At 39.8% G+C, this 15,973-nt stretch overlaps 1 protein-coding gene across 1 annotated transcript in view; it reads left to right on the forward strand.

Moving 5' to 3' along the window:
* The first annotated feature begins 429 nt into the window (after positions 1–429).
* RBM19 (RNA binding motif protein 19) overlaps positions 430–15,973 on the forward strand; it is a 45,834-nt gene continuing 30,290 nt past the window's right edge. The window contains exons 1-10 of the mRNA XM_018560609.1: positions 430–528; positions 3,164–3,346; positions 3,430–3,555; positions 4,329–4,355; positions 6,929–7,121; positions 8,631–8,827; positions 9,091–9,165; positions 11,129–11,207; positions 13,261–13,332; positions 14,390–14,590. Of these exons, the coding sequence (XP_018416111.1) occupies positions 493–528; positions 3,164–3,346; positions 3,430–3,555; positions 4,329–4,355; positions 6,929–7,121; positions 8,631–8,827; positions 9,091–9,165; positions 11,129–11,207; positions 13,261–13,332; positions 14,390–14,590 (1,189 nt within the window). The 5' untranslated portion in view covers positions 430–492. The remainder of the gene's footprint in view (positions 529–3,163; positions 3,347–3,429; positions 3,556–4,328; positions 4,356–6,928; positions 7,122–8,630; positions 8,828–9,090; positions 9,166–11,128; positions 11,208–13,260; positions 13,333–14,389; positions 14,591–15,973) is intronic.

Raw genomic sequence — 15,973 nt, forward strand, 5'->3', positions numbered from 1 at the left:
AAAAATAAAAACCGCAGTGGTGATAAAATACCACCAAAAGAAAGCTCTATCTGTCCCTAAAAAATGGTATAAAATGTATTTCAGTACAGCGTTGTATGATGGAGTCAAAGTACCACAGTGCAGAATACTGAATAATGGCCTGTACATGAAGTACATGTACATGTGTAAACACCTGGTCAGCAAGTGGTTAAAGAAAACAAAAAATGTAAAAAAATGTTTGGGAAGCGAAGTGGGGACATGACTGGGGCAGAACAATAGCAGTATGTATGGTGGGGAGACTGTGAGGCCAAGGAGGCTATTTGCAGGGCAGTAGAGTGACCTCGCTACTTTACACAATACACACAAGCCGCATTCACACGTCACCTCAGCCATGTGCACAACCCCTGTGCTGCGCGCTCACGCAGAGTCACGACTCACGTGATCTTCACCAAGATGGCGGCGCCCTGTACCACAACGTGAGGCTAGTGAGGATGTTTACCTATAACCATTAAGATGTCGCGATTAATTGTAAAGAATCTCCCTAACGGGGTATGTATTACATCCATGAATGGCTATTACTGCCCCTGCCACAGCTATGTAAATGAACATGTCTACAATAGTGTTGCAGCCCAGTGTATTTGTGACTTACGTGCTGGCTCCTGACTGTTATGTTAGATGTGATGTTATTTATTTACCCGTCATGTTAGATGCGATGTTATTTCTGTACCTGTCGTGTTAGATGCCATGTTATTTCTGTACCCGTCATGTTCGGCACATCATTATAGCAGTATGGGTCGGATTATCCTGGTTGCCTTTTGTGAGCACGTGTTGTTTTATTATGTTTCTTGTTATGTGTTGTAAGCACTGAGCTAAATATGTACAACTCCATGTAGCTTGCTTCAGAAGTCATAAAATATTGTTTACCTGGTTCATACTGATCTGAGGTCAGATACATTGGAGCCAACTAATGTGTTGTGCTGCCACATACATTTAAAATATATATTCCTGTATAATAAGAAAGCGGCACTTTCTGCCTTAATTAGGACTGAATTTTGCCATCATTTTAAAGTATATCTAAAGGCATAAAAAAATTTGAGTTGTCTGTGTACCATAGGGGAGATTTTCTTTCACTACTTGTTCCATAGACCCATCAGGAAGTGAGAGGAAATCCCCTTGTAGGACTGTTTCCCAGCATACCTATTGATCTGTGTTTTTCTGTACACCACGGCACATGTATGGTATGAACATATTACATAAAAAGCAGTTGTTTGCAACATAGATGTGTGGTGGTGTACAGAAAAAAACACATCTTAACAGACATGGTGTGAACAAGCCCTTAGAGATGAGACTGGGCTTTGGTGAGAACCCAGTTTGCCTGAGTTCCCCCAAGCCTGCTTAAAGTGACATTAAAGTCAAAAAATGTTTCCCTCCCCCCAATGTTAGTGTTACCTTAAATGATGTCTCTAAATCCGATCTTCTTCTTTCCTGATGTTTTCATCTGTCCCTCCAGTGCTGCTGCGGGTCTCCGATCCAGCGCTGATTCCTCTGTCCTTGCTGGTACTTTCTGTCCCACGGTGTCTGCATGCGGGTGCACGCGTCCATATACTTACCTTGTGTCTCTCCTCGTCTCCTGGACGAAAATCCGAACTGCGCATGCGCCCGCCCCAAGATGCTTTGCGGCCGCCCGACCAGTTTCGGATTTTCTGACAGGAGCGAAGACGGGGTAAGTTTAAAACGCTGTTAAAGCGTTTTAGAAAAAAAAACTTTTTGCATCTATCTACTGCTTGCTAGCAGTAGATGGATGCAAAAAAAACAGAGGCTTTAGAAACCCTTTAAAACTCTGTGCTGGCAATTGGTCATTCCCCTCTCCTCTGTGATGTATAACTGCGTGGTGGGGATTGCGCCTCCCGACAACTGATTGGGTTGGGAGGAGGGGGTGGCAAGCATTGTTTGGGTTGGCTTGGGTGAACTGGGTTCTCCGAATCTCATCACTAGCCCTTAGAGCAGGGGTGGGCAACTCTGGCCCTCCAGCTGTGCTTCGACCACAAATCCCAACATTGAGTTATCATTTTCTATGCACCGTGTATAGGATGTGAGGACGCCGAGGGACAAATCGCTGCAATGTAGGAGTAGACAGGCTGGAGGGAGAGCTGTCACAGCTGGCCAGCTACAAGGTTTGGGTGAGTGTAAGTTTTTTTTACAATTATTTTAGTCCAGTTAACCCTTGCAGTGCGGGGGTAAAACCACTGCAAGGGTTAATCATTTTTTTTTTCCTCGCAGTTCTTTAAAATGGAGTTTCAGCCCAAACTTTTGTGGTAAAGTGGAAGTGTTAGATGTAGGGCTGCAACTAACGATTATTTCCATAATCGATTAGTTGGCCAATTATTTTTTCGATTAATCGGTTAAAGAAACAAAAATGCAATATACAAATGGAGAGTTACAAAGTTTACTTCAGAATAAACAAGCCCCTTATGTAATAACACATTTGATATGACAGGTTCTCTTTTAAGGTGACACTAGGGTTTTTTTTTTAGACGCCTAGTGTCACCTTTCCACTTCATTGACAGCTGTGACATCTAAATGTAAATCACACTGCCTTGCTCCCCAGAAATGAATGTGAATTAATCCATTCATGTCACAACACACATGACACAAGACCCAGTGTTTTTAAGTAGCTTGGCAGGGGTCAGAGTCACTTGCTAAGTGTCCGAAAACGTTCCAAAAAGAATGAAGCCCTTAGCACACGATTACCTTGCATTTGTATTCACATTTATGCTTGGTTTCATATTGCACTGGTATAGTTAAAGTGACTCTAAACTCAGGAGTTAAACCTTAAAAACACATTCAAATATCTTAACAATTAATAATAATATAACTTATTTGTGTATCACCCGGCTGTAGATCCTGAAATCATCTCTGATTTGCTGCTTGAGTGATACACAAATAAGATACATTTTTGTTAATATTTACGATATTTGCATGCGGTTTTAAGGTTTACCTCCTGAGTTTAGTGTCACTTTAAAATATCTGAAATAGACATTACAAGTGCACAAGTGAAATATCACCTTTTGGTTGAAGAGAGCAATGATTAGTCTTAATTTGTACAATTTCTCCTCATAAGTTTGGCTAATGCTTGAGTTATGTATTACATATTTCTTTTCTTCTTGTACTGTTTATCATGCAGATAAAAGAAGACCGATTTCGAGACCTGTTTGCTGCTTTTGGGACTTTGACAGACTGCACTCTAAAATATGCAAACGATGGTAAATTCCGTAAATTTGGCTTTATTGGTTATGGCTCAGAAGAGGAGGCCAAAGCAGCACTTAGCCATTTCAACAAAAGCTTCATTGACACATCCCGTGTATCTGTGAGTTATGCAAGTACTAGACACATTTGTTTTTGTTGTGGAAGTAACACTTCCCTTGTAAAAACTGTGTTATTTTTAAAAAGGTGGAAATCTGCAAATCATTTGGAGATCCTTTGAAGGCCAAAGCGTGGAGCAAATACTCGAAAAAAGAAGCCAAAGAATCTGCCAAAAATCAGGATGCAAAGCAGTCATTAAATGACAATAAAACGGTAAGATCTAAGATGAAAACAAATAACCTTAGCTAGTTTAGTTTATAGCCTAATATATTTTACACATGAGAACAATACATGTTTGGACCATCAATACAAAACTTAAAAGTGACACTAAACTCAGGAGGTAAACCTTAAAAATTCATTTAAGCAACCTAACAATTAACACAAATGTAATTTATTTGTATGACTCTGTCTTTCCTTCTGGAGGGTTGCTACTTTTGTTCCCCATGGTCGTGTTGTAAAGTAGCAATCTGATGGGAGTGAGCTTGGGGCGGTGTCTACTTCACTTTAATGAAAAAAAATATAAAAAGTAGTACATACTTATATATTATTGTATTAGGTTTAAATTTGTAAGGGGACACTGTCACCTTGCCCATGCAAGACAAAGTGATCGTGTTCTGCAGAGGGTCCCTCTGATATTCTTTTGGGATGGTTTCTTTTATTTTAAACCTGAGACAGCCTAAGCCTTTTTCTAGCAACTTGAAAAGACAACTCCAGGCTCTACAGCTAAATTCAATCAGATTCACTTATGTTACATTACTACCTTGCCTATTTTATTGACTTCATCTCTAGATCAACTACAATACCTTTTATTGTTTTCATAAGAATGCTTTTAGTGTTCATTATAAACATTTTGGAAGATGTCTGTGTTGTGAGCAATACAAACAGTTTCAACCAGTTTGTTAAAAAAAAATATTTTGTGTACAAGATGTCTGCCCTATTATTTATTGCATAACTAGATCATTATTTTTTTTTTTTTTTGGTCAAAGAAAAAGAAGAATGCAACTTTGGAGGAAGTAAGTTTTTTCAGTTCTTGAATTTGTTTTCTCTTTATATCAAACTTCATTTTTATTTGTTACCTAATTTTTAATACTTTTTGTAAACAGTAAAATACTTTTAATAGCATGATACAATTAAAAGGTAATTACACATTTCTGTAGTACTGGTACGCAGTACAGAGGAAACATTTTGGTTGCCTATTTTTTGTAGTTAGCCCTCATTCACACTAGAAAAGGCCGGCACGTACAGCTCCGTGCTGCATGCACGGCCGTATCGGGCAGCTCACGGGAAGGACATGTGCTGCGTGTGATTAGAATGCAGGCCCTGTCCTTCTCTATGGGAGTACGCGGCCATACGCCCTGCCAACGCTCACCTCAAGTGCGGGTGAGCATACTCGTACGATGACAGGATGGATCCTGTCGGCGTCCGAGCCAGGAAACCCGCACCCGTACGGACCAGCACTTGAGTGTGAATGAGGGCTTAGACTGAATGTTGCAATGGTAAGATCCTGCACCATACAGGGAGATCTTTAAATACCACTTTTTTTTCTTCTAATTGAACATCCATGTAATTCCCTCATTTTTCAATTGCCTATCATTGGATCTGCTAGCACACTGTCAGTTGAATAAGTTGATGAGTGCTGCTTTGGTCGGCATTGTTATTGTACAGCTACCCTTACAGTGGACAGGAAGAAATTAGAATATTAGACGTGCAGTTAAACAACTGTCATTTCATAGGATCACTAAGAATCTGCTAGTAAAGGAATACTGACATTTTTTCTTTTAATCAGATGTGGATAAAATGCTTTGGTCCAATAAGAGGACCTTACACTTTTAGCAGGTTAACAAATATATTAGAATACGGTGACTATGCTCTCTTTTAGAGCTGCAACAATTATTCGTCGAATAATTTTTTCGTCGAACGTTTTCCATCGCCGGTTCGTCGGCTAAAATTCTAATCGCCCGCCGCTTACGCCACGCCCACGTCGGTTAAGCCACTCGCGCCACGCCTACGCCGGTAAACCCGCTTACGCCACGCCCACCACACACGCTAAGGACATGCGTCTGTCCCTCTCCTCCCGGTGAGCTTCCCATCTTTTTAAAGTTTCCTTTTTTTTTTTTTAAAGCGGCACACTGCAGAACATTAGCAGCTATAGAGGAACACCAAATTCCAGCAATAATACATTAAACAGCCTGTATAATGTATTATTGCTGGGATTTGTTGTTCCTCTATAGCTGCTAATGTTCTGCAGTGTCCCATTGTATAATACATTGGTTTTCTGCATTGCATTGTATTGTGCATGGTGTTCTGCAATGTATAATACAGCGACACACTGCTGAACACCAGCAGCTGTAGAGGAACACCAAATCCCAGCAATAATACATTAAACAGCCAGTATAATGTATTATTACTGGGATTTGTTGTTCCTCTATAGCTGCTGGTGTTCAGCAGTGTGCCGCTGTATTATACATTGGTATTCTGTAGAGCTGCAACAATTATTAGATTAAGTCGATAAAAATCGACGATGGTAAACGTTGTCAGCGTTTTCCATCGTCGATTCGTCGGCTACAATTTAAATTTCCCACTTGCGTCCGCCTGTTCGCGGCTCCATATACGAGTTACGCTATGGACGCCGCGCCCACCGTGCACAAGCCGGACACACACCCGCAGAGACTTACAAGGGTTCAGAAACAGGTAAGGGGGACCTGTTTTAATGTTTCCTGTTTAAAAAAAAAAAAGCGGCACACTGTAGAACACCAGCAGCTATAGAGGAACACCAAATCCCAGCAATAATATATTAAACACCCTGTATGATGTATTATTGCTGGGATTTGTTGTTCCTCTGTAGCTGGTGGTATTCTCTATTGTGCTGTATAATATATTATTGCTGGGATTTGTAGTTCCTCTAACTGGTCAGTGGTAATCAGCATTGCACATTATACAGCGCAATGGAGAATACCACCAGCTATAGAGGACTACAAATCCCAGCAATAGTACATTATAGTATAATGTACTATTGCTACATTCCTCTATAGCTGCTGGTATTCTGCACTGCCCCGCTGTATAATGTACTATATTGCACACTACACTCTTTTTTTTTTTATTTTATTTCCACCGCGCCAAACTTGCTCCCGTGATGGACTACAATCTCAATAGAAACTAGAAGTCCATCACTGGAGCCATTTTTTTAATCCGATTAACCGAACGTAATAATCGGCAAACTAATCGATTATGAAAATAATAGTTAGCTGCAGCCCTACTCTCTTTGCTTAACTACACCAGGTGAACAGGTAGCAAGTATTGATGCACCACATCCATCTAATTGTAAACTTAATTTTTTGGAGGGGGTGTTATAAGGTACTTTTTTTTTTCTTGAGGGAAAATCTAAAGCACGTGTGGACATTTTTGTTGAGTCCCCTTTCTCTTCTAATTAGAATGTTTTGTAAAGCAACAGACTTTAGAGATTTGGTAGTTTGAGTAAAACAAATAGAGATTAGCTCTTATGAATTGTGTTTTTTAAAGTGTTTTCTAAATTCTTGTATTTTCTGATAATCTTTGGCTGACCACATATTTTCTGTTTTGTGTACAGCTGGAAAAAGACAGTGGCTTCCAAGAGTTTCTCACAGTTCATGAGAGCAGAAGCAAAACCGCTACCTGGACTAATGATACAAAGGTGGAGGCTGTACAGAAAGCAAAGAGCCGCTCAGAGGATGATTACCTGAATTTTGATTCTGCATCTGAGCAGGAGACAGACGATGAGAATGAGGATGATTCAGAAAAAGGTAAGCATCAAAGCAAGGGGTGTGGATTCAATTACGACGATAGTCATCTTTGGAAATTGTTAAAATGCAGAAGGATTGTATAGCAGTAAGTAAACTTCAAATCAGAAGCTACTCTTGTCGCCAGAATTACGTTTATATACTACGTGACATTTTTGATGATACAGTTTGTTTATTTGCTAATTATTAATATTTTATCTCATGGAAATGCATTTTGCTTTAGTGCTTGCTCACACCATGTCTGGACCAGAACAGTTTTTTTCTGCACCTGAAATGCATTCCTATGCCATTTCTGGGCTCTGTTCACACCAGTGCAGTCCGTTCCGGTGCGGGGGAAAAAATGCTGCATGCGCTATCTTTTCTGGTCTGGAACGCACCAAAACACATGTAAACGCATTGCAAACACTCTGGACTGCACCTGAAAGCCCATTTTAGGCAAACCCCCCCCTGAACATGTCAAAAACACACTGCACCGCAATTCCAGATTTGCTCTGAACATGGTATGAATTAGCCCTTTATCTTGAACTCAAAAGGGTTGATCAAAGTGCAAGTATTCTGTTAAGCTGCAAAGTCTAATGTAGGATCATTTGTGCAAAAACATTTTGTTTTTTTCTTTGTTTTTTTCTTTGTTTTTTTAAGTAATATTAACATTATTATGGAGATGAGTGAAATAAACTATCAAACCATTCAGAAATAGATGCTCTTGTGTTATAAATGCAATTTCTCCAGTGGTGTTGCTTACTAACTGCAACGTAAAGACATATTCGTGTTGACTTCCTGCCATACAGAGAGATCAGTTGGTTACTTTCAAGTGCAGGTGAGGGTATTTATGGGCAGGAAAAAGGCACCAGCATTCAGCCTGTACTACCACAAGCTAGCTAGTGCCATAAGTTTTATTCTTTAATTCTCATTACTGCCACTGCCATCTGACTGGCCCCCAGTATGGTGTCTGAACCAAACAGATTTTTTCCTTCAAAAATGTTCCTTGAAAAATGTTCAACCCGATCTTTTATCATTTTCTTTTACTGTACTTGGTGAGACTTTACAAACCCACATCTCCATCCTACTTAATACTGGGAAAAGTTGGTCTACCAACTCATTTAATAACTTAGACATTTAATTTCAGAATGATTGGGAATATATGCCAACCACACAGTTTAACGTGTTTATTGGGACCCAGTAGACTTTGTTTTAGCCAATAGGTCTTTAGCAATGCGTACTGCAGTAAAAGTAGTGTGTATAGCAAATATGCCTTTTGCCAGTAGATGCAGAGAAAGTCCATGTCCACTGCTAGTTTCTCAAAAATTCTCTTAAAAATGTAAATTGACATATATATTTATGTACTTATACTACCAGCAGAAATGCAAAGTGAGCAACAGTCATGCAGTACCTGTAGCTGTCTGGCAGGGGAAATACACCAGTATTTCCATCGTAATAGTCAATTATTTTTGTATTTTGGTGAAGAGGCTTTGCTGTGATAAGCATGGTAATGATTTCATTGTTTATTAACAGATCGAAAGCTTGCTCTGCAGAACGAAGTTTCTGACATGGAGTACCTTAAGTCCAAGGTAGTACAAGATGGCTCATCTGTAAATAAGAGCGAATCGGAGCAAAATGAAAAAAATAGCAAAGAAATGGATAAAAATACTCAAGGTGGCAACTGCAAAAGTCCACAATCTTCTCTAAAGAACAAAGTCCTAAAGAAAGAGGTAAGTGGAAGGTGACTTTCTGAATGCGGTGGCTAAGTGGTAAGCATTCGTGCCCGGTCTTGGGTCTAATACCTACAAGGAACACTTTCTGCATACATTTATATATTATTCCTGTGTTTATGTGGGTTTCTTCTACATTCTCTCATTTTTCTTTCAACTGTAACTTGCTTACATTTGTTAGTTTTTGGTTTAAAGTGCTGAAGATGTTTAATTTTGAAGCTATACTTACGTGATCAAAATGTATTTTCCTTTTTATTTCCCAGAAACCAGTTGTTCAGAATGAGCCCACAACTCCATATACAGTTAAGCTGAGGGGAGCACCCTTTAATGTAACTGAAGTAAGTTTATCAACACACATCCGTGCCTGACAAAACGCCATTTTGGTTTGTGGGAATTTTTTTTTAAGGATTATTTTTTAAGCACCATTGACAGCATTACATGTTTGTCCCAATCACGATTGTGGTTCTTTGATAATGTCCTTTGTACATTTCAGCAATTGCAGAAGAGTTATTGGCTACACATAAACATTTTCTTTAAAAAGCTGCAGTTTGTATGGGGAGTTTGCAAGAGTTACTGTCAGGTATTTATTTCTCTCTGTGACATCATTCAACAAGATTTCCTCTAACTTCCTGTGCCTGTGACAGATGTGCAAGAAATGGGGGGTACAGAGAGTAATAAAAACAGTGGCAGCTCTGTTCTTTCCCTACATTACTAAAAATGTGTTTTCTTGTTGTCCATTTAAGGACACACAAAGTATTAACCTCTAGATTATACTGCTGCTTACAAGAGTAAGAGTACAGGCAAACAAAAAAAACTGCAGCCCAGTCAGTATAACCCCTCCCACCACCAGCATGCCCCAGTTCTTTTCCTAGTGTCCTAGGATAATGGATGTCTTTCTGCAGTTCCTCTGGGTTAAAACTAATCCATTTTTTTTTCTTCCATTTGTTTTTCTTCAATTTTTGAGTGGTGGTCTCATCCTGCAAGAATTCCTTTCTGCCTCTATAAAGGCAGAGCCAGCTGTCAATCAGGTAGTGGGGTGGATCCCAATTATATTGTTGGGATCCGTCCCGGCTGCAGCATAGCTCTGCACTGCATTGAGGTTTCGGTCACAGGAGGACCCTAAAGTGAACTAAAGCCAAAAAAGGTTTGGCCATGGTTCTCTTTTAAGGTGCAGGAGTGACCCTAAAGTGAACTACGGCCAAAAAAGGTTTAGCCATAGTTCTCTTTTAAGGTACACCCTACTAGACATGTGAGCGCCTTGAGCGCCTTTCGGCATCGAGCAAATGTTTCCCAGATTCACAAGGCTGCAATCTGGTGTTCTGTTCACTTGTTCTCGAACTTTTACCAGTTGCACTTGGTCTCATCTGATGCCAGTTTCAGGCTTAAATTCTTTAAACTGCAAGAAGTCCCCAGTTCATTGTCGTTCTGTTAGGCTTGTTAGCATTTGGTTGCTGAGTTGCCTAACCCTCAGTTGGACTACTTTTGGGTGTCCCAAAAGTTTAGTATTCCCTATTTCTCTGCAGGTGAAAGAAAATAGGATTTTTTTGTACTCAATGTAAAATCTTTTCTATGAGTACATCAAGGGACACAGGTCTCATCCCTGTGTTTATGATCATGCTCTCAGTACTGCTTTTCTAGGAAACTGAGGCATGCTGGTAGTAGGAATGGGTTATCATGAGCTGGTTACAGTTTTTGGTTTGCTTTTGTCCAAATCTTCTTTAGATGGCAGTATATAACCCAAAGGTTTAAGACTTAGTGTTCCTCAATGGACCTTAAGAAAAGGATGTTAGGGCGAGTACAAAAGTCGTTACTTCAGGTGCCCTCTTTCCAATAGGAGCATAGAGGGTAATAAAACCTGAAAGTCTCTCTTTCAAAAACAAAAAAAAGTTTTAGCTGGATTGTGTATGAAGGAACAGCCTTGATGCACTGTTTGCTTACAACAGACCTCCCTCTTTTTATATGTACATGTACAAGGCTTAACATCTAGGCTTTATACTCACTTTTTTTTAAGCTAGACTACAATCTCATACATTATTAGTTGGAGTTTGGCGGTTTACTCAAATCTCTAATTTTTATTTAGTTTGCTGGAAGAAATTTACATTTCACAGTGTTTTTCACAGTAGCTAACATTGCTCCAGCTATGTATCATACAGCAAACCAGTTGAACCACACTATAGCTTGTAACAATGCAAAATCTAAAATGATTTATCTATGTTCAATACGTTTTTCTTGAGCTATTTGTAATCATGATATTACAGGATGTCTAAGTTTCTTATTTTTTTTCCCCACGTTTACTTTTAGCTAAATGTGCGTGAATTTCTGCTGCCACTGAAACCAGCTGCAATTCGAATAGTGAGAAACTGCTACGGTAACAAGACTGGTAAGGTCCTACTTGATCCTTCTTGTAACCACTTGTTTGGCACATGTGTGCTATCCTGGGCATCTAATAAAGAAAAATCTCAAACTTGATTTGGGAAAAGTGTTATATGAACATTGCTATTTAGCTCTTATTCACGTATGCCATGTAACTAAGTTCTGTACAAAAATGAGGAAATTGTGATGATCAATAGAACTCCATGGGCAGAACTATGGTCTTTAATAGCTGGAATTAGTATTACTGAAGGCAAATTAAAGTGAAAGTAAAGTTTGACTTCTGCCAAAAAAAAGCTTTCTACCATTCAGCAATTTTTTTTCTCTATACGCTAAGTCACACATGTGCAGCTCAACGGACAGACCTGGCATGCTGAGATGAAGTAACGCCTGTGCGCATGCGTGGGAGTTACGTCATCAGGGCCCAGCCAGTCAAGTGGCCGAACACTTGATACTGGGAAGAAGATTAAAGTGCCTGTGAGAGAGAAGTGCATCGCTGGAAGAGATCGATTTGGCACGGAAGTCTATCATAATTTGCTCATATGCCCTGCAAACTATCACATTATGACTTAAAGCCGTTTTTTTTTCTGCTTTAATGTAAGGACTAGGTTAAGAACTGAATAGAGAGATGAGCCAAATCAGGCTTAAGAGTCAGAAATGATTGTCCGCTATTACAAGCAACTAATCTGGCAGTCAGAGGCAAAGACATACGAGGGATAGGATTAGGTCTGTTACCCGCAACAGATGAAGAAGATGGGTTTGTGGTCTAAGGGACTAGCAGGTGAAAAAGAAAGCAGGTTGACTGGAGAAAAACTAGGGTACTGACAGGAAGCAGAATATAAACCAGTGCACAGAGAAAACTACAACAGGGAGGCATAAGTACTTTAAACTGTCATGGCAGATATATAGTTACTATAACAGGATATCACAGGATACTACTACACCACTACACAGGATATCCCCCCTTCAGTCTATCATGAATGCAGCTGCCAGACTCATCCACTTGACCAACTTCTCAGTGTCTGCAACCCCCCTCTGTTAATCCCTGCACTGGCTTCCACTCGCCCAGAGGATAAAATTCAAAATATTAACAGTCACTTATAAAGCCATCCACAACTCTGCCCCCAGATATATCTCAAACCTTGTCTGAAAATATCACCCTAACCGTCCACTCCGCTCTTCCCTAGACCTCCTGCTTTCCAGCTCTCTAGTCAACTCCTCCCATACTCGCCTCCAGGACTTCTCTAGAGTCTCTCCCATCCTCTGGAACTCTTTAGCCCAAGTCTTTAGGCGTTCCCTGAAGACTCCTCTCTTCAGGGAAGCCTATCCCACCTAAACCTAACCACTGAACCATCACATTCTCAAACAATTCATCCCCACACAGCTACCTCCTCATGTATCATTTCCCCCTCCTCTTTCAGATTGTAAGCCCTCAGGGGCAGGGCCCTACTTACCATCCTGTCTTGAATTGTATTGTAATGTCTTCCTTACATTGTAAAGCGCTGTGCAAACTGTTGGCGCTATATAAATTCTATGTTGTAATAATAATAATATAACAAAACCTAGGCCAAAGGAAGACTGAAATTTGACTGCCAAACTAAATCTGGGGCTTGTAGGCAGAAGCCAAAAATGAACCAAAAGTAAGCCATGGAAACCACAGGATGGTATGCTTAATACCTTGGGGGTTGCTGGAATAACAAACGGATAAGAAAGGACAGGACAGGTAAGCAAGATTTTATTGAAGGGGAACTGACACATGGCAAACCCAAAGACTGATAAAAACAGGAAAATAAATATTGTAGTGGTCGGAGCAAAAGCACAGGATTGCAAAGTTTTATCACACAATACAACAGTTGTAAACTTTTTTTTTTTTTCTGGAGCTTTAGTCAGTTACTAAAAGTTGTACATTTTGTTGTTGCAAAGAAAATCATAGCTGGAGACTTTCAGTCTGTCACTAGTTCAGACCTACTTAGTGTGCTATGCAATATTTTATTGAAAATAGCTGAAAGGGTCTTGCCAATGTAATGGTAAACAAAACCTGATGTACTAATTCCGTTGTCTAGGTTATATCTTTGTGGATTTGAAAAATGAAGAGGAGATTCAGAAAGCACTTAAGAAGAACAAGGACTATATGGGTGAGTGATCGATTTTGTAATCTTGGGATGCAGTGGTGTCACTGTGACCTGTAACTGAAAGTTACATTCAACTCCAGTTCTAATATATGAAAGGAGATAATATGCCTGACTCAACAGCTCGGTTGCATTACAGTTATACTGTATGTTACATAGGAGTTTTATTGGTTAGGTTTTTGGTTGGAGTCAAGAGAAAGTATTGTTAAAGGTTATTATTTTTTCCACACACGCAAGTTGCCTAGTTTTATTCTAGAAGTGCAGTCATTTATTACTGTAATTCACAAATTTACTTGTTATTAGAGAACAATCATTTAAAATGGAATTCTATGATAAGCATGTGAATTGTATAACCATATATTGGTTTCTTTGCACACAAATGCATCAGAAAATGTGACTTGTTTTAGGGCATCATTGAGGCTGTAATTGAAGCGCTGTTCTGGAGGAAGTAAATGGGTTGCAATCAATGGCCAGTAACTGCCTGAACACTGCTTCTGATAGTTAGACCTCAACATGCGTAATGAGCCACTTGGTTTAGTACACAAATCATTTCCAGTGTTAGTGGGCACTTGGCAGCGATCAAAACTGTTAAGGTGCCCATACACTGCACGATTATCGTACGATAATCGTATGCGATCGGTTTTTCATACGATAATCGAGCAGTGTGAACGGAGACGTGCGACCGTTTCTACTGTACGGTCGCACGTCTTCTGTCGAACCAGCATGTTCGAAAACCAGCCGGGAATCGTACGATTCTCGGCTGGTTAGAACGGTGCTCGGAAGATAAATGCTGAATGGGCCGGTGTGCGCACGCGCACACTGCCCGTTCAGCATTGCGGTCATCGGAAGCCCGCCCCTCAGTGGGGCGGGCTTGCGATGATCGAGAGTGCGATCTGCCTGTCCAAGATAGGCAGATTGTACGTTTTTTTAATCCCTTTATCCCTTTCACCCTGTAGAGTGTATGGCCCACCTTTAGAAGCCCCAGTATAAACATCTGAACAAAGCTGTAGTCACTCGTATGTTAACAGACTGTGATTGTTAATACTGTAGCAATGTCTTATAGGTGGAAGATACATAGAAGTGTTTCAGGTTGAGCAAGCAAAGGACACTTCATTCTCAGAGAAAGTACAAAGTAGACCATGGGAACAGAAGAAGAATGATTCTGAGCTGCAGGAGGACTTATCAGAATCTGGAAGACTGTTTGTCCGAAATCTGCCTTATAGCTGCACTGAGGCAGATCTGGAGGCACTGTTCTCCAAATACGGTAAATCTTTCAAAAATAGTCTTTCCCTGTTAAAAAAAAAAGATATAATTCTATAGCTATAACATTCTTATATTGTATTATCTGTCTGATATAGGCATTTCCTAAATACAAATATACAGTACAATTCAGTCATATTAAATGTAGAGTACCAAATGTAGACTACTCCATTTAACCTCTTGCCGTCCGCCCGTAGTAAAAAAACGGACGGACGGCACTGCAGCATCTGCGGGTTGCCATTTGAAATTAACTGTAATATATAAGGTGGAAGTGTTGGAAACTGCTTGTATTTATGTTAAAGAGAAATTATAATGGTTTTGGATGGATTTTATGTTATTTCATAAACCAAATAATACAGGTGAAACTCGAATAATTAGAATATCGTGCAAAGTTCATTTATTTCACTAATGCAACTTAAAAGATGAAACTAATAAATGTGATAGACTCATTACATGCAAAGCAAGATAATTCAAGCCGTGATTTGTCATAATTGTGATGATTATGGCTTACAGCTCATGAAAACCCCAAGAACCCCAAATCTACAACCTCAAAAAAGTAGATTATTACATGCAATCAATAAAACAAGGATTGTACATAGAACAATATCGGACCTCTGAAAAGTACAAGCATGCATATGTACTCAGTACTTGGTTTGGGCCCCTTTTGCAGCACTTACTGCAATTACTTTTGCACGATATTCTAATCGAGTTTCACCTGTATATGAAATAAAGAGTACTAAACAGACAACAAACATACACTTCTGGTCTCTACACTGACTTTGTCTATATTTTCACATTGTCAACACATGTGGCGGCAGCTATGCAGACAATGCACACTGTCTGCACATACTATACACCCAAAACAAAACTAATCCCTTTCTTGTCGCATTTAATGGTCATTATCCATCTACAAAAAGGTACTCTCCTGCTTTTTTTTTTTTTTTTTATGAGGTCTGAAGGAAACGTTATCCTATCTCTAGAAGCCACTCATGAATTGTAACAACATTTTCATCCACTCTCACTTCATCTCACACACATCGACCTCCATTCTTATTGTCTCCTGGTCCAACCTTGACCCTGTGTTAATCACCTGCAAAACAATGCTACATAATCCACATGCTACTTCCTGGAGCTTACATTACTCCTGGAAGAATCTGTAAATTCTGTACAATCCTACAACACTCTTGGGGGTGGGGTCTACAAATCTGTCACACACACACAGACACACTATCCAGCATTCTTCTTATCACAAAAAAGAATGAACAGCACGTATTTAGCTGAGCTAGATTGGGCCTCTGACCTTTTTTAAATGGCAACCTGTGATTGAAGACTAGTTGAGCAGCTCTGCACTGACCTGAACCTCTGCCTCACTGATGGGAAGAACGCC

Source organism: Nanorana parkeri, unplaced genomic scaffold (genome assembly GCF_000935625.1).
Source record: "Nanorana parkeri isolate BGI_ZX_2015 unplaced genomic scaffold, ASM93562v1 scaffold18, whole genome shotgun sequence".
Lineage (NCBI taxonomy): Eukaryota > Metazoa > Chordata > Amphibia > Anura > Dicroglossidae > Nanorana > Nanorana parkeri.